The following is a 19,452-nucleotide window of genomic DNA, read 5'->3' as shown; positions in this document are numbered from 1 at the left end:
AATTTTTCACGATTCTTGTTAACCATCTGACGATGAACACTTAGCAAGCAGAGAGCACTCAAGCATTGTTGACCTCAGCCAGGTTTTCACCCGACGTAATGTGCTGAATGAGAGTTTAATCGTGCATGTTTGTACATGGTAGAGCAAATGCCATTTTTATTGCTTGGTCTATAAGATCCAGTCCACAGTGGTCGGAGGCCACTTTTTGATGTTTTGCATTTCTCCGAAGATTCGCAAACTGTGAATGAGCTTTTCCCTTAGTTTTATGACAATCGGTTGAGATATAGATTTTTGATCGCACTTTGAATGTTGCTTATTAGACAATTTCGATGATTTTCATGTTCGAAATCACAATTTATAGCTTAACTTCAAACACCTGTAACTCCCTCAGTTTTGATCCGATTTAGATTCAACAAGTTTCATTTTGAAGAGAAATTTATGTACTTTTTGGTTGATTTTCAAGATTTGCCAAAAATACAACCAATTTCTCAATCGAGGTGAAACATTTTGCAGGGAAGCCAAAACACATGTATTTCTAATTTCATTTCTACCGTACAATCTTGTGAAACAGTTCGGAACGATCGGATAACCAACAATCAATAGGAAATTTATTGTACTTTTCATATTTTTGGGTCCCGTTTTGCACATCGTCGCTCATAGGGAGATATTTTGAAAATAAAACTATAGAGACGTGGTCAGCTGTAAAATATTCAGTTTCAGTTTTTTCCAGTAGTCTCATGTATTTTAATATAAATTTATAAACCGCTTTCAGTATCTCAAGATGTGTAAAGAGAGAATAAATTGAATTGATGTGAAAAAAATATATCGTCGTTTATATTTCCAATGACGTTGAAATAAACTACCGGACGATTTAATAATTTTCCTTAAAAGAACTCCAACTTGTCGTAGAAAGATCTTGAATTGGTCAATCGGCTTAAAAGCTAAAAAAGTTTCAAAATAAAATAAATTGAATTCTGTCGATTTTTGCACCACCCTAATTCATAAAGGAGTGGGTAAGAACCAAACAAAAAAATACGATTCTAAAGTTTTTCAATGAAGAACTAGTAGGGGAACCACCCCAATATTCATCTTAGCACCTATATTCTTCTCGTCGCTTTAATTTCGCTCTTCTCATCGTTCTTAACTTCCGACTACTCGACTGAATCGTGAGGTAAAATAAAACTACTTTCACTTTGGAAAAAAGTAAAATTTTAAAGTAAATTGGACAAATAAGAGCAATGAGATAAATATAGGTGTTAAGATGAATATAAGAGCGGTTCCCTATTAAAATTTAAAGCATGATTGTTGCAAAAAAAAATCTTATCATGAAAAAGGCCTAACGGCACTTTAAGTGCGTAAATTGCTACTTCAACTTTTTCCGACATCAGCGGCCGAATTCCGAGCACACATTCGAAGAGAAGAAAATTTCTTTATATACCTACTTTCAAAGAAACGTGTTCTCGGAATTCGGCCGCAGAAATGAGTTCACCAAAATTGTAATGATATGTAATGTCCAATCATTTAAGAAAGACTTTTAGTTTTTTCCCACTTTTGTTCAGAAACCTGCTACTGTGAGCTCTTCCAAGTTCTTACCCGTCTGCTCTCATGCTGTTGCAATGTTGATACCCGACTTCCATTTCTACAACGAAATTGTCAACTTCGTAAAAAATTACGAAAGTTTCGGTTTTGCGCTTGAACTCTTCCAACGGCATGCGTATTACGTTAGGGACCATCCATTAACGATGTTACGCAAAATTTGGAGAAAATTAACTCCCACCCTCCCCCTTGTCACAAACTGTCACAACTTCCCTGACCCCCTCACCTAATTACGTCACGTTTTTATAACCCCCTCCCCACCATCCCCCTTCTTTGGTTGTAATTGACTAAAAATTGAGATTTTTTCGAAAACGCATTTTTTTTTAATTAGAACAGTTTTGCTCAAAGAAAAATTTCAACTAAAAGGAAAAGAAGATTATAAAAAATAACTAGAAAAGGTTAAATCCTTAGTCCAAGGATTCTGTTGATGGAGTCTCATATCGACGACAGAGAAAGCCGAGGCAGCAACTGCAGCATCACTGATGATTTCTGAAAGACCATCCATATTCTTTCTTCTTCATATTCTTCTTCTTCAATCAATTCGCAAACCAAATCTTCTCCACATGTTAGTAGGATTGAGAGAGACTAAAAAAAGCATTCATTTGCATTGTTTGCATTGCGCTGTCATTCATAAACAAACATACACGGTAAAACAGAACTAACGAATATTTTGGTTTTAAACAAAAAAGAGATCGTAGAACCACAGAACTAACAGACGTAACACTGGAACCTAGCTCCATCGCCACAAAAAACGTTCATTACAAATTTTCAATCGAATAACAGTCATCGCGCGAAAACGTCGTCTGGGGCGCTGTCATGCAATCTCATAGACCTATTTACGTACTAATGTGTTAGTGCCACTTGTTGAGGAAAGTATTTACAAATCGCTGTTTCGTTTGCTATGCTATGTTTTTAGCAGCTGGACAAATATTCAGTTGAATGCTTATTATAAGTTCTAAACTCGTTTCTGAATTAATTTTTCATTCGTGATCATGAATCGGGGGAAGCTGCTGAGCATAATCGACCAAAAATGGTATAAAGTGATAAAAAGTCGAAGCAACGAGATGCGATGATTTACAGTTTGGAGGAAACAAAAGCAACTTTACACGGGTTTACACGTTCACTAGTGTGCGTAGGTGAAAAGTCACTTATCTCTATACATATTTTGTAGTTCCTCATTTGACACATGCAGTAACGCTGGTGCTGATGTCGAAATACATGACGCTGCGCGAACACTTTACTAACTTTACTTTACTAACGTAAAGTACTGGAATCATCCAAACGATGATTTTATTGAAAATTTGTTCGACGTGTTCTGTCGGTTAGTCTGTGGTAGAACTATGAATAAATGATGCAAGTATGTATTGTCTGTTTCGTTCATAATCAAATGCGCCGTTCACTTTCTAACCGCTTGAAATCGTCGCAACAAAAAAATCTGGAAGTGTTCCCATGTGTGTAAATTTTACCGTTAAAGTATAGAAGTGAATTATGCACAGCGAAGAAAAATTGTTGGTAAACTCAATATTCCGAGTTCCAAACTTGAGCTTCTATCTTACGCATAGACTCATTTAGCAGTTGAATCTGTACAGAAGTTGCAGGGCTAATGCGACGATTCCTCTGAAACAAAAATTTCTTACTAGACTGCTTCCCAGAATGCATTACCTGACATATGAAACCTAGTGTGAAATTAACATCTTACTTTGAGGCTAACCGAGGCCTTTTCATTTGATGTATTTCACTTTTACATGTTTTCCTTTATTTAGATAAATGAATCAATGTGTTTCAATAAGAGAAATACACAAGAGAATGATTTTTCCACTTATTGATTCTAAGCAGAACTGGTAACACTGTACTCCGAGATTTTTTTCCCGTTTGATAAACAAACAGATTTGCATTTTCTTTCCTGTTCCGCGTCCACCGGTAGAACTATCTATTCGTCTGCAAATGCTAAATTTTGAACAAAAATCATTACACGGCATTAAATGGCGATTCAAAAGTGAATACAGTGAGGTTAGTGGCGATGACAGAGGTAGGTATACGAAATCCAGTTATAAATATTAGAATACTAAATTTTCTTTTTCTAGTCTTCAACTTGTAGCCTAAATACGGCACTAAATGTATCCGACCTGCATAGTGATCAGGATTTTAACAATTCTGCTGAGTTTTTAGACGATGAGGACTCTACTGAATACATTACCCTGGATCCGGAGTTTGCCGAAATATGTACAGAACCCGAGGCATGTTCTCAAAATGAACAACTTTCATGTTGTTTGCCAGCCATCAAACGCAAAACAACGGAGAGTACGTTTGATTTTATGATTTCTTGCTACAAAAAAGATTTTCGCGGACAACATCATTCCAATGGAAAAGTGGAAGCGAAGGTGATTTCCAAGGAGTACCATGTTTTCGGTAACTCACTAGAGGAAGTTTTGGAGCAAAACTTTGTTAAAAGTCATATTCGTCAGGAGGTCATCGTGTACGACGACCAAAATTTTAAACGAGTTAAGTGGGCTGACGACGCAGATACTGAATTTTCAGATATAGATAAATATATGCTGTTCAAGGACCTTCATCGCAAGCGTACATATCGAGTGTCTGAACTACAGCTGAATTTGGATATTATGGTTAAATGGAGAAAAAAGGTTATTGACGTGTACCTACATGTTTATTCGTTAGCGATAGCAAATCAAAAGTTGTATGATCTAGTGATGAAATTGGAAGCACCGGATGATCCAGATAGATCAGGAGCTTGCAGCAATGAGTCTTATCAAGAAATAATAATTGAACTAAAGACTATGCATCCAGAAGTATCGGCAGATTCATTCGTGTGGAACAACTGGGCGGAGCATGTAGAAGCATCACCAGGATACAAACGTGACTATGTGAAGCAGAATCCAGATGAAATTCGATTGCTTCTTAGACCTGCATCAAATGGTGATTCAGTGCTACTAGAAGAAAACCGCCGAGGGCTTTTTTTCGCGAAAACTATAACTCGTGCCATGGAAGGCCATATCAAAGGCCTAAAGGAACACTCCGCGCAGCTATCAGCCGCTGCTAGTATGATTGATGCACGGGTATTGGAAATGGAAATACAACTAAAAAGCCACAACGAAATGTTGACATCAATGCAACGGTCACTTGCACCTGTGGAAAATGGGCTTAGCCGATCACTGGCGAAATTTGTGACAGATGCGGAGGATGTTGATCATATGTGAATAAATGAACCCGCTTTTGCAACAATCGTCATTGAACTGAAGCTCAGCAAATTCGATAACATAATTTCTTTTAAGATATGATAAGAAAATAAACAGTATGATAAGAAGAGTAGTATGAAAAAAAAGTATGAAAAGAAGAAACAGGTTTCCAAATGATAAAAAACATTTTATCGAATGATATTCCTCAGTTTTATTCATTCATTTTATTAACCTAAATAAATTGAAGAATGTACTTGCATCAACAATATTATTGCTTTACGTTCTAAAAAAAAATCCGTATTCAACCGACTTATTCTGATTCTAACTCTGAATAAAAATCAAAATTTTCGATAGGTTGATTCAGCCCAATTCGGGGATTAAACTTTCCTCCTTCGGTATAGCCACAATTTCTAATAATGTTCGAACAGTCGTAATTTTTGAAGCTAAGTAAAGCATCGCCAACAACTGTTCTGAGGTTTTTTAAACCATTTTCTTCATAATACCGTCTCAAATATCGCTTGATAATTCCAAAGACTGTTTCTATGGGATTGTAAAAGTGACAATATGGAGGAAGATATATTGGAACTATGCCTAGAGACCTTAGATAAATGATAATGTGTTTATCGCAATGGATTCGAGCACCGTCCATCACCCAAACTGAATAGAAGCCAGGATATGTTTCTACGTTCCTAGATAGGAGTGCGAACGAACGACAGCATTCAAAAAATTTCTTCCGTGTAAAAGTCCCTTTCGTCATAAATGAATCAAAAAGACCACCTTGACCTAGAAAACAAAGAGTTGACACTCTCGGGCGGCGACGAAATTCACCACGGAAAATCAATTTTTTCCTACAAAACCGTATCTTCTATTGCGTAGCATATCTCTGCTATCGAAGGCGACCTCATCTAAAAAAAACTAAATTGGGCAGATCCCATTGAAACGATAGCTCCTCGCAATATTTGACAATATCAGCACTACGGATTTGCATTGCACGACGTTCAAGTTTCTTCCAACTCATACCCTCTGCATGGAGTATTCTTACTATCGAAGATCGACTTATTGATGCCGCAAATCTATGAAAAAAACGTTTCTGTGCTGCATCGAGAAACAAAGTTGGTTCCCTCATGTATAACTTTACAAGCCACCGCCGTTTTGCCTTCCCAAACTTCCTGTACACCATTTTTCGTTCCTTTTCCGAGAGGATACCATTTTGCTTGTAGGACGTAATCCAGGCGCATATTGAAGATTTACTTTTACCGTAAATTTCACAGAGTTGCTGTCTCGATAACCCAAGAAAATAGAAACCATAAATGCAATGATATTTTGTGTTCAGGCTGGCTCGTTTGGTTCGTACATTGTGCCAAATGTTAGACATTTTCTGAAAACATTGAATCTCAGATGATTTCATCGAAATATTCACATTGTTTATTAACTTACTCATAAATTACAAAACACGAGAGTTCTGAATACAGTACTTTTTTCGGTATTTGCATGAAATTCGTTACAAGATTTTAATTGATGAGCGAATCTACATATTTATTAAATGTTTGTTGACAACACAAATGACACTTACTCGCTTGCGACGGTTCTGGCGACGATTTTGTCTGCGACGATTTCGATTCATCGCGTACGATAAGGTGGAAAACATACAATATCATAAATATTTCTGAGTTGAACTCTGTGGTATAGGTCATCTTTATTTATTTTTTTTAGTTAAAATGTGTCGTCACACTCAAGCTAACTCAGCCCCCCACCCCCATATGTCACAAAATGTCACAATAATCGTAACCCCCTCCCCCCTAAATGCGTGACATCATTAATGGATGGTCCCTTAGCGGGATGCAGCAAGGACAACCAGAGCTTTGAAAAATCCTTTTCTAAAAAGACGCTTGAACGTTTTCTCGTTCAGTGACATGCTTTCCTTTTTGTGCGATCCTTCGCTCATTTTCAACTTGTATCTGCAGCATGTTCAATTTCAAAGAACGGTGCAAAGCAGAGCGAATGTGGAACGAGCTGCGGGCAACGTTTGCTTCCGCAAAAGGACCGCCGCTTTGTCTTTCATGTCCGTCATAAAATCGTCTGCCGGCATTCACATACCGCTTTTCGTTTGCGTTCATGATCGACCGAAAAAACAGTCAATCAGTCTCCAGCATTCAGCACTTGTATCTGCAGCACGTTTAATTTACACGAAAGGTTCAAAACAGAACGAATATGCAACGGGCAGCGTGCGTGTTGTTTCCGCAAAAGCAGCACCGCCTCGGCATTCTAGTCCGTTCGGGAAACTTCGTACAATGCTTTGACTGCATTACCATTACGTTTTTCGTTTATGTTCATGATCGACCGGAAAAACAGTCAATCAGTCTAAAGCATTCTTACGTTTGAAGCGTCGTTTGTTCTTTGCTGTATATTTCTACTGTGATATTTGAATAAAAGTGAAAGTTAATATGGCTCAGCAGAAAAGGAAGTTTCGTGATATGGTGCGTGATTTCATTTTCGAAAATGAAAGTGGTGTTTGGTGTAAGATCGGCGGGGAAGAAGACAAATGTAAATATTACCAGAAAAAATTTGATGCAGGGAATTTTGTGCGACACTTTCGTAACACGCATTTCACGTTGGCAAAAACGAAGGGATTTTTTAGAGACAATGAAGAGATTGAACCGAAAAGTAAAAAACCACGGAAGAAATTGGTGGCGATAGATGAAGACACGGTAAAATCATCATGCGTGAAACTAATTACAATTAGAAACATGCCTCTGTGTTCCATTGATTGGCCGGAAATGCGGGCACTATTGGATCCGATTGGAGAATCCTTAGGGTGCACCTTCACGTCAACAAAAACACTGGAGTTTTTGAAAACTGCTGCAAATCGAATTAAAAACAAAATAAGCGACGAGCTTCAAGGTAAACTATTTTCATTAAAAATAGACTCGGCTTCTCGTCACGGACGGCACATTCTTGGGATAAACGCTCAGTTTATGAAGGATGACCAAATCAAGGTTAGAACTCTTGGTAAGTATATCTGAAGGAATAAAAGTAATGATAATTAACCTTACTATCAGAAGGGGCTCTCCTTCAAATATTAACAAGGGTAAAACTATTTTTCTTCAAAACAACGTGTTTAAAAGAAACTCAAAACTCATAACCGCGTTTTCTAATAAACGCGAGTTAAAAAACGTGTTTACGTTTTACGCGGTTTTTTAAATAATCGCGAACACAAATCTTGGAAATTTTCTTTTTATGCGATTTTTTGAATAGAGAAGTTTCACAAAAAATATCCTAGTTTTAATATTTTCTATAAATTGTCATTTTTGATTTGGTTGAAACTATGCATAGACGTTTCTATGGGCGAAAAATGCCATTTTATGCTATTGGTTCAATTTTAATTTTCGGGAACAAGACTCATTATTGAAAAGCTATTGAAAAATGCTCTTTCGGGAAAGTATTGATGATTACAAATATTCTAGGGCTGAAAAGTTTGCTTGGTCGGTGTGACGTTTTCGACAAAGTTGTAGATAGAAGTTTTGTCTCTCCGAAAAAAATATACATTAAAACATTTTTTTTTTGAAAAAAAGGTTTAAAAAATTTAAAGTTGATTATCTAATAAAGCTCATTTTAAAAAAAATTTTTTTTTTTTATATAAACTACAAAAGATTACCCAAACAATGTTACCGGTACGATCATGGAGAAATCAGGAAAAAAAGTTATGATATTTTGAAAAAAAAAAAATTTCACAGGGTCCGTTTTTTATGAAAGAACGAAATTGTTATCTGTAACTAAAGAGACTATGCCAATCAAACGAACCGTTTTGACTGCAAACATATTCTTAATCCCCCATAGAGTGCTCTATTGGAAATTAAAAACATTTCTACAGCCAAAACGGTTTCAATAATTGGCATAGTGTGTTCGACAAAGTTGTAAATAACAGTTTTGTCATTTCGGAAAAAAATGTCCCTTGAAAAATATATTAAAAGAATTTTTTGTTTTTTAAATATAACTTTTTTTTCTTGATTTCGGTTGCATTGTTTAGGTAATCTTATGTAGTTTTTATAGAAAAAAATGAGCTTTTTAGATAGTTAATTTTTAAATTTTCTTTAAATTGTTTTTTCAAAAGAGAAATATTTTTTAGTGTATATTTTCTCGAAAAGACAAAATTATTATCTACAACTTTGCCGAAGATGACACACCGATCAAACAAACCGTTTTGGCCCTAAAAATATTTGTAATCATCAATACCTTTCCAAAATAGTAATATTCAAAAGTTTCTCAAAATGGGTCACGACCCAAAAAATTAAATCAATAGCACAAAATGGCATAATTCGCCTATATAAACGACTATGCAAAGCTTCAGCCAAATCAAAAAAGGTCGATTAAATTGGTTGCCCGTTTTTTTGTGGAACTGCTCATTATCGAGGCCGCGTTGAAAAGACATTAGTGTATATAAATCAGAATCGCGAAAGTTACTTCCCTTTTTGTTTTAGGAATGGTCGAGGTTAAGAAAAAACAGACGGCAAAATTTTTGAAAACCAGATACTGGATGTGTTAAGCATATATAACGTTGGACTTAAAAACGTTTTTTCCGTTACATCGGATAATGGGTCAAACATGTGCGCTGCTGTACGCGAATTGCAGAGAGCAATTGAAGCGGAGATTGCCGAAGAGCATGAAGATGAGAACGGTGAAATGGAGCATTGGGAAGTTCTTTCGAATGTTCTAGACGAGTTCAAGGACAGTGTAAGCTTAGTGAGGTGCGCTGTTCACACAATGCAGCTTGCCGTTACTGATGTTACAAAGCTGTACGAGGACAATATAAAAGCAGTGACTAACATCGCCAAAGCTTGCCGCAAAATTTCCTATATAGCGTATTTCGAGGCAGAAGGGCAAGCGCTGCCGCCGTTATACGCAAAGACAAGATGGGGTGGAGTCTTTAAAATGGTAGAGCACTTCAACAAATTTGAAACGTTCTACGTTAAGTTGGGTGCAATACACAAAGAACTAGGTACCATAGAAATAAAAAAAAGTTGGCAAACATTGATCACTTTTTGATTGCAGATTTAGATAACAATTGGAAATTCGTCAATAACTTCGTGCAAGCTTTTTCTCCAACTTACGAGACTACAATCAAATTTCAGGATAAGCACGTTGGATTGTCGGATTTCCATATGTTATGAATCAACACGATCCGAATGACGAAGTTAATACACAATCCAATGGCAGAAGAACTTTCAAAGAATCTCTTGAAACGATTGGAGTCTCTAAAAGAAAAAAGCCGCCATTTTGCTGGATCCCCGTTTTTACTATGAGGATTCACGTGTGTTTACTCCTGACGAGAAAGAGCAAATACGGGTATGTTATCAAATTCAGATATTTTTATATTTAAAGATTAATCTAAACTTTTATATATTATATACTAACATCTGATATTTAAAATTCAATATTTATTATAGAATATTTAATATTTAATGTAATATTTGATATTTAATTTTTAATGTATAACGTTTTATATTTATGTTATATTTTATATTCAATATGTATTCTTTTATATCTTATGTTTATTATTTAATAGTTAATATTTGAAATTTAATTATTAATATTCAATATAATATTTATTATTTAATATCAAATTTTCAATATATAATATTTTATATTTTTCGTATATATTTCATATTTAATATTTAACATTAATTATTTAATATTTAATATTTAAAATTCAATATTTAATATTAAATGTTAAATATTAAATATTACATATTAAAAATTAAATATTAAAAATTAAATATTAAATATTAAATATTAAATATTTAATATTAAATATTTAATATTTAATATTTAATAATTAATATTTAATAATAATAAATAATTTAATAATAGATATTTAATATTAAATATTTAATATTTAATATTTAATATTTAATATTTAATAATAAATATTTAATAATAATAAATAATTATTATTAATTAATATTAATTAATATTTAATATTTAATATTTAATATTTAATATTTAATATTTAATATTTAATATTTAATATTTAATATTTAATATTAAATATTTAATATTTAATATTTAATATTTAATATTTAATATTTAATATTTAATATTTAATATTTAATATTTAATATTTAATATTTAATATTTAATATTTAATATTTAATATTTAATATTCAATATTTAATATTTAATATTTAATATTTACTATTTAATATTTAATATTTAATATTTATTATTTAATATTTAATATTTAATATTTAATATTTAATATCTAATATTTAATATTTAATATTTAATATTTAATATTCAATATTTAATATTTAATATTTAATATTTAATATTTAATATTTAATATTTAATATTTATTATTTAATATTTAATATTTAATATATAATATTTAATATTTAATATTAAATATTCAATATTTAATATTTAATATTTAATATTTAATATTTAATATTGAATATTTAATATTTAATATTTAATATTTAATAATTAATAATTAATATTTAATATTTAATATTTAATATTTAATATTTAATATTTAATATTCAATATTTAATATTTAATATTTAATATTTAATATTTAATATTTAATATTTAATATTCAATATTAAATATGTAATATTTAATATTTTTTATTTAATATTTTTTTAATTTAAATATTATATTTAACATTTATTTTTTATTTGTTTTTGATATATTAAATATCTAATATTTATTACGTGATATGAAATATGTAGTATTTAACATTTAATATTTTAATAATAAACATTCAATATTAATACCAATGATTCCATTATTTTCAAAGTAACAAGGAACTTGGGTCTCCATGAACCGGATGAATCCTGGGAACCATAACCTTACGCCTTAAGTAGGTGCATTTCCTTATCACGAATACTTAGGGGAATAAAATCAGTTAAACTCTACTAAGTAACATAAATTTCAATCAGGTGTACACCCAGGTACCAAGCCAATCAATAAAAGATATTATTAGCTGATCAAATAGTTGGCGTGCGACCAGAACGAACCAAGCGCCATCTTTTTTAATTAAGTCACCAAAAACATGAGGGGATGTGAAGAGTAATAATCTATGTATCATGAAAAAACGAAATCATTTCAATAGATTATAACGATATAATAACAAAAAATCTCTAGCAAAAAAACAAATGGGGTAATTGAACTTTGAATGCCAATTACTCGAAATATTATTTTTGGCGCTAGCTTCGGTTTGGCTGCACGCCGACCATATAATGGTTAAAAACAATAACAATAATAATGAAATATCACAAATTTTATTATTTTGCTTTAACTTTACAGAAATTCATTGTCAATACATCGGCCCGTATCTCCAATTTAAAAGGTGATACACAACCTGAAAATTCCATTTTTGAAGTGGCCTCCTCAAAAGACGACTTGGACGATTATTTAACGACTTTATATGGAGGTTCATTTCCCAGCTCCAACCGAAATTCGCGAAAAATACGATAACAGAGCAACTAAGTGTTCTAGACGTCGGTACACGAAAAGAACACAATTTTGATGTTTGGAGCAGCTGGCAGGAAAAAAAAATAACATGCAAAGAACTGTTTGAGGTGGCCGAAGTAGTTTATGCGGTCCCCTCAACACAAGTCTCAGTCGAACGAGCCTTCAGTGCGCTGGCACTTATTTTGTCAGACAGGCGGCTATCATTAGCAGAATCAACATTAGAGGATATTCTCATCGCGAAATTGAACCCTGAGTTACTTGATGAAGTTTTAATCGATTAAATGACTTTATATTTCTTTTTTTTCGTTGTTAACTATTAATAAAAAAAACTGTTGGTTATACTAAAACAAAGGTTTGAAAATCATTCGTGAAACGCAAAATACATCCGAGGCCTTGGGGCGAAACGTATATACCATTCGACTCAGCTCAACGAACTGAGAAATGTTTGTAAATATGTGTATGTGTGCATGTGCGTATGTATGTGCGAATATGTTGTTTGTATGTGTGTCATTTCACAATCTGCTACACTTCTCTTGCAGAGCGCATTATCTGATTTTGTTGTCTCAGTTGCAAATAAAAGCTCAGGAGATCCTCAAAAATCATACTGAGCGTGCTTTCTATTAGAAGGATCTTTTTTGACATGAAATATTTACCTTTTTGAACATTGTTGGGACCTTTCATTCGAAATGATCTCTATCGCTTTTTCTCTCTCTCTCTCTCTCTCTCTCTCTCTCTCTCTCTCTCTCTCTCTCTCTCTCTCTCGTCGTTTTCTCTATCTCACTCTCTTTCTCTCTTTCGCTCATTCTCTCTCTCCCTCACTATCAATTCTTCTACATGTTTCTTCATCTTTGTTATATTTTATGCTTCTTCAGTTATGACAGTCATTAAGTATATTGTTGACACCTATACACAGTTACATATTCACAGAATAAACTAATTCGATTTTAGTGTATTTGATATAATCACTAAATACAGAAGTTCTTACTGTGAATTATGAATAGATTTCCTACTGATCGTCTCGGTAAAACGGAATTAAATATACTAAGGTCGCTTTTTTCGCGGTTTTTTACGCGGATTCCGGAATTTACGCGGATTTTTTTTACGCGGCATGTATCCCCCGCGACTTTGGTGTATATGTATTTTAAATAAATAGCTCGCAACGTTTTTTTTGTATCTGTTGTTTTTTCATAAAGTGGAAGTGGTACATGCTACATGGCCGTCGTAGTCAAATGTAATTACGTTTTAATACACAATTCTTATTCTTTTGATCATCTCGTTTTGTTACATGTTCTGCACTAGGGATGTAACGGATATCCGCATCCGCATCCGCAAATGCGGAACATCCGCATGAAAATTGACATCCGCATCAACATCTGCATCCGTAATCACATATCCGCATCCGCATCATACCATGCGGATATTGGAAAAAAAAAAACGCTTCATAAAATATTGCAGAACAATTTTCCATGGTGTGTTTACTGCTCGCCCAAATAACTTTTGCACTGGGGAGGGGCATGGTTATGTGAAAAAAGCAAAATATAACACAAGGGATGCTACGGATATCCGCATCCGCGAATGCGGAACATCCGCATGAAAATTGACATCCACATCAACATCTGCATCCGTAATCACATATCCGCATCCGCATCCGCATCTGCAGATGTCTTAAAAATCACATCCGTAACATCCCTGCGCTGCACTGTATTAGTGCAGTTGAATCTATGAAATTCAATAATCAAAATAATTTATTGGAATTTATTGATTAACATCGTTTAAAGAAAAATCAACCACTCGTGCTCGCAACAACACAAATAGGTAGGTATATACAAAATATTGGTTAGAAAATATTATTTCTTTTACATCTTCACGAAATACTGTGAGACTAAAAACATACTGGCACGGCCTGCGCTGCGAAGACGGTTCGCCTTGCCGTGGGTTAATTTACAGTAGACCTGTACATTAAACTGCGGTAGGGCGAGCCGCTTTCGCAGCGCAGGATATGCTACAACCACGAGTCACAAAAAAATCTAAAGGCCATCCACCTCAGATGCAAAGCACACAATTAAGAAATAGCAAATCACATGTGTGTTAATTGCCGCGCAAACGACCGAAAGTTATTTCATTATTTACTTCCCGCCTTCGGTGCCGTCTTCGCTGACCCGCAACCCAGCGAAGCTGTAGAAATGGTACCAACTGCCCTATTCACTTTGTGCCTTGAACGTATACATAATGAAAGATTGAACGGAAGAAACGAGCGCTGCCATAGCGAATGACCGCCACCTAGGAACTAAAAAAATTTCAATTCCACTTTGACTGCTCTTTCTCCGGGCGATCGCTGTACTATGCCGAGCAGATCATGAAAAAAAATGCTTCGTCATTTAAGTATGTTCCCTAAGGCCGTGGGAACTACGCAAGGAATCAACATAAACTTCAGTGGAACGTATTCCTTACAGGAGGAACAATACATCTGCACCTTTGTTTAAAAATTCACTATTGAAACAATTGAAAAAAATTGGTGGCAATATAGTTGCCACTGCCCGTTAACCCCAAAAACGATGGAAGCAATTTATTTGCAGCTATATTGTAAGCTTGCTTTTTTGTGATTTTAAAAAATTAAACATCATAGTTACTAGAATGTAACAGTAGGACTTTATTTATTTTGCATGGGAAAGTGGTTCATGAGAACAAAAAATAACAAGAAATTGGAAATTTGTCATCCACACCATGGATTTTAACAAAAAAAAAACTGCATAATCGAACATAGTAGGTCTTAAATAGAAAGTTTCTGGTGAAAAACTTACCAATTTGTTGGATTTTCAACAAATTACCCCCCTAGTGCCCAAGTTAATTTCTAGACGGGCTTCGGTAAAATCACTGTGAACCATTATGAACACTTTTTAAGTATATATTGAAGCTTTTCAGAACTTCGACTGAAGCCCGCCAAATGGCGGCATTGGGCACTAGAGGGTTAAAAATGAATTTCTTATAGACGTTTTAAAATAACGGTTTGTTTACATAAAAATGAACCCAAAATGAATATTGTACACTTCTAGCAGTCCTAGAAAAAAACTGAAGTGTTCCAAGACACCTTTAGAAGGCTTAGGTTGAGCCAAATTTAAAAACAATATTCTTAGTGCAGCGAAAAAAATATAGTTTGTTGGTGGCAATATAGTTGCCACTGCCTTATAAAGGGTTAAAAATAAATGTTATTCTAATCTGCATACACTCTGACTGTTGAAACTTGTTTGCGTTGTATCGTGTTTGTTACATTCCTGTTTAGTAATGTATGTGCAAACTGATATTCGGTAGCACTTCAATTCCTTTTTTGCACAAAACATTGAACATATTCAATACAAAAAATGAAACAAACAACTTTATGTAGTTCTATGTCAACCTTGCGGTCGTGGCTTTGCATACAACCCTCGTGATTTTTTAGCCTAAACCGACTGTTTAACGGTAGGCAGACCAGACTTACCGTTCTGAACGGGACAGTACCGTTTTTTAGACTATTTTCAACCGTCCCGTCTTTTTGCTATTTTGTACCGTTTTCGGGGACTCCTTTAAAAATTCTTAAATAAGGCTTTGCATCGAAATTTTCCCAAATGGAAAATAAGTTTCCAAGAAGCCAGGATTTTTCTAATATTACTGAATACGTTTTGTGCCTTCCTGACAGTACCGCACCACTGAAAGGACATCTAGCGTGAACTGATAAAAAAGTCGCGATTGAATGTTGAGACTATATGATAGTTGTTAGTCAAAATATCAATCATCCATGTGAAAAATTTGAGGAACTCGTTGCAAAAATCAAAACTCTTTTACACTCTTCTACGCTAAATCTCATCAAACGCTAAGCATCGTATTAATACTTGTTTGCATGCTTTGGTTGGTAAAATTTTTCAAAAATCAATTTTATCATGTGTCCCGTTTTTTGAACCCCTTTGTCCCGTTTTTATCCCGAGAGAATCTGGTCAGCCTATTTAACGGAAGCATCTAAATATTCAAATTTTCTGGTGGACTTGGAGCCAATCGAACATGACAGTTTAGAAAAGTTTAAATTTGAGGGAAGTATTGAGACCACCTGGAGGCATCTAGAAGTATAGACTAAAGAAACATAGATATCCAAGTTGGGCTTCGCTGCATATAATCTCAAGGGCCAAGGCAACACTATGAACTTGCCATCATATCCACACGGAAAATATTAAGGTACTTCTTATCATTTCAGTGGTGAGCTTGACCAGATTCGCACACCCAAAAAAAATATCATGTTACTTTCAATCAAATTTGTATGGTGGTTTGCAATCGACTATCCTATCCAGCTTTTTACGCACCATAATGGCGGACGCTATAATGCAAAGTTCGCAATAAATTACCCGCCCTTTTGACAACTCTGCTTACGTCAGTTTGAAGTCTTCATATATTTTATCAAAAGAAAAATATATCTGGCAACATTTGCGTTGCCAATTTTTCAGAAATCGCGAATCTGACGAAAGCAGACAGGTTCGCATATTACGAACACGCATTATAGCGACCGCCATTATGGTGCGTAAAAAGCTGGATATGGTCTAGATGATTTGCAATTTCAATTTATTACAACAATACTAAAAACAAGGTGGCCACCCAAAACCCGAAATTAAATTCCCGGTCTGCTCCCGGTTCGTTCAAATATTTTTCCTGGTTAATTGTACTTTTGAATTCTGTAGTTTTCCATGCAGTTAAGGAATGAAAAAGCGTGACTTTCGATTTACATCTCAATATGCTCTAAGTCACTTCTTGACGTGTTCAGCCTTATTGAAATCAAGAGATATAGTCGCAAAAAATCGAAAAATGCGACGGATGTCACCTTTCCGAGAGGAGATGTCTACAAGTATCTTATAAACAACGCATATAATACTCATTACCGAGGAATTCTAGGCCAAATTAAGTTTGAAGGAATCGTTTTTACCTCAACCAGATAAGATTCAATATATAAAAGAGTATTTTCATAACACTTAAAACACGTTACTTCAGCAGCTCAAGCATCTCCTCATCAATATCAATTTCGTGTCCTCCTCCGGCAACCTGTACTGTATCGTACACCAAGCGCTGCGCTACAAGTCTGTCTTTTCTAAATTCATGACTACGCACTCCTTGTTCACGGAGAAACCTCGCTCCAACGTGGCATTGCCATGCGATAGAATCAGAATCTTCTTAATAAACACAGTAAAGTTAGGAAGTTTCTTGCCTGAAGCAGCTATCAGATCTCTACAAAAAGCATCAAGGTAGGAAGTCAGCAATGTCTTCGTCGAAAGCATACTCAATAGTTGTGAGTATTCTTGGCGACATCTATAGGCGACATTTGCTCTAGGCAAAATTCGAGCCATTTGAATGTTACTTCCGGGGAGCTTTCCTTGGTCAAGTTAGCTTCAAAGAGAAAGATGAATAAAAACAAAAACGGTTTTATGCACTGTAAGATATGTCAGCCATCTTTTACGGGTCACAGGACTAGTCTTTTTTTGGTTAAGTATTCGAGTGAACTTACTTAAGAAATGTTGGTCTTGTGATCGCCATTAGATGGCTGACAATAAATGGGTTGTATGGCACAATCCCACCCCCACTGGCACAATCTCACCCCGGCTTGTAATGTGTAATTCCCGGTTTTTCCCGGTTCCAAACGATTCCAGGATTTCTCCCGGTTGGGTGGCCACCCAGTGAAAATCAAATCCCGCGTAATTTTACAAATTAGCGTGAGTCACAAAATGTAAACATCTCATAGATACTCTCATCAAATTGGCGAAGGTGACGGAGAGAAAAAAATGCTTTTCATTCACTTCAATTATTTTAACATTGTTTATGTTGTACTTGACGTTTGTGAATTTTGGCAAAATATGTTATGCTATGTTTTGCTACTCGTTGTAAGTGAATTTTGAGGATATTAAGAGACGTATAAAACAACGATTTCCAGTCTGACACAAAATCTTGATTAATACTTTGCTTTTGCTAAAAACTCATTTAATTACAAACCATAACTACAATATGCAACGCAGTAATGTAAAACCTTAGTTAAAAATAGCGTTTAGCAGTATTCATCAGAATAAGTATTGTTTCGTTTTGAGTAGAACTTAAAAGGATGAGTGAAAATTTCTAAATTTGATTTTCTCAGTTCTTAGCAAATGATGATAAATCGATTTGAAAATTTAAGCAAGGAATAGTGAAACTGCTAATGTTGTATAAGATCTAAGGGGAGACAACTGGATATAGATTTGCATCCACTTTGGGAAGCACTCGCTGATTGGTTGAAATTGAAAACCCCGAGTGCGTTAAAATTTATCATCAGGCTTGCTGGCAGTGTTGCTGAACAACATTGTTCGTTGTTTTGATTTATGTTTTTAATGATGTCACCTGTTATTATCTAAAATAATTTCAAGTGAACATTAATAAAAAGTACAAATACGGGCGTAGTAGGAGATCCGAGTTTGATCTTCATTAATATCAATAACCAAAAGATCCAAAAGTGCACAAGAAGTTATGACGGTTTTGCGTGGAGCATAAAAACAGCATACCGCTGCTCAATGTCGAGAGTAAATAGTGTAAAAAGTGAGCTTATTTCTACTTTTGAAACCGTTCTGGATTAAGTTTGGAACATACCTGTTGAGGCATATTGTTTGTGCGGAGAGTACAAGTCAGATGGGTCAATGAATGAATCATAATCATTGATGGATGACACGTACGATTTTAAGTATATTAAAGATGCAGACTCTCCGGTAACCCTCAGACGGTAAAATTATCCCCTGCAGGAGGAATAGTACATAATGCATAAAGCATTAAAAACATACAAGTATTTTCCGAGTGAATGGCATCGAAAAATTCAACAGGGATCATCGCGGTGGATGAGGAAGAAGAGTAAGAAGCCAGATGTCGCCCCTTAGTATAAACACAGAGAACAGACGTTCATCTTCTTTTCAAAACATGTGTAAAAACTTGCAACCGTCATTTACCACTAAGTGGTAATGCTCCCGCTATGTAGCGCTTTTGTCACTTTCACGCTCATTATTTGTTACTCTAAAGTGAGTTAGATATGACTCGTTTTGAAAAAAGTGGAGGTACCCTAATTTGAGTACTGTTACGGTTACTCACTTCTGAGTAAGGGCGTCATACGTCAAAAACTGATTAGAATCTACTCTGTTTATGCAAACCAGGAATTAATGAA

General features: G+C 34.5%; 2 protein-coding genes across 2 annotated transcripts; both read left to right on the top strand.

Annotated features, from left to right (window-relative positions):
* The first annotated feature begins 3,460 nt into the window (after positions 1-3,460).
* On the top strand, positions 3,461-4,991 carry LOC129717982 (uncharacterized). Its single transcript, XM_055668337.1, has 2 exons — positions 3,461-3,625; positions 3,681-4,991. Exons 1-2 carry the CDS (start codon positions 3,617-3,619, stop codon positions 4,809-4,811), a joined length of 1,140 nt encoding a protein of 379 aa, XP_055524312.1. The 5' UTR covers positions 3,461-3,616; the 3' UTR covers positions 4,812-4,991.
* A 4,299-nt stretch (positions 4,992-9,290) lies between these two features.
* On the top strand, positions 9,291-10,100 carry LOC129717986 (uncharacterized). The gene is made up of 2 exons (XM_055668347.1): positions 9,291-9,786; positions 9,840-10,100. Exons 1-2 carry the CDS (start codon positions 9,393-9,395, stop codon positions 9,956-9,958), a joined length of 513 nt encoding a protein of 170 aa, XP_055524322.1. The 5' UTR covers positions 9,291-9,392; the 3' UTR covers positions 9,959-10,100.
* Positions 10,101-19,452: the final 9,352 nt, after the last annotated feature.

Source organism: Wyeomyia smithii, chromosome 1 (genome assembly GCF_029784165.1).
Source record: "Wyeomyia smithii strain HCP4-BCI-WySm-NY-G18 chromosome 1, ASM2978416v1, whole genome shotgun sequence".
In the NCBI taxonomy this organism is placed as follows: domain Eukaryota; kingdom Metazoa; phylum Arthropoda; class Insecta; order Diptera; family Culicidae; genus Wyeomyia; species Wyeomyia smithii.
This window is presented reverse-complemented; position numbering and strand designations above follow the sequence as displayed.

Coding starts and splice junctions, on each gene's coding strand:
- LOC129717986 (XM_055668347.1), top strand. CDS start 9,393: ATGTGCGCTGCTGTACGCGAATTGCAGAGAGCAATTGAAGCGGAGATT. Junction 9,787..9,839: donor TGCAATACACAAAGAACTAG/GTACCATAGAAA, acceptor TTTTGATTGCAG/ATTTAGATAACAATTGGAAA.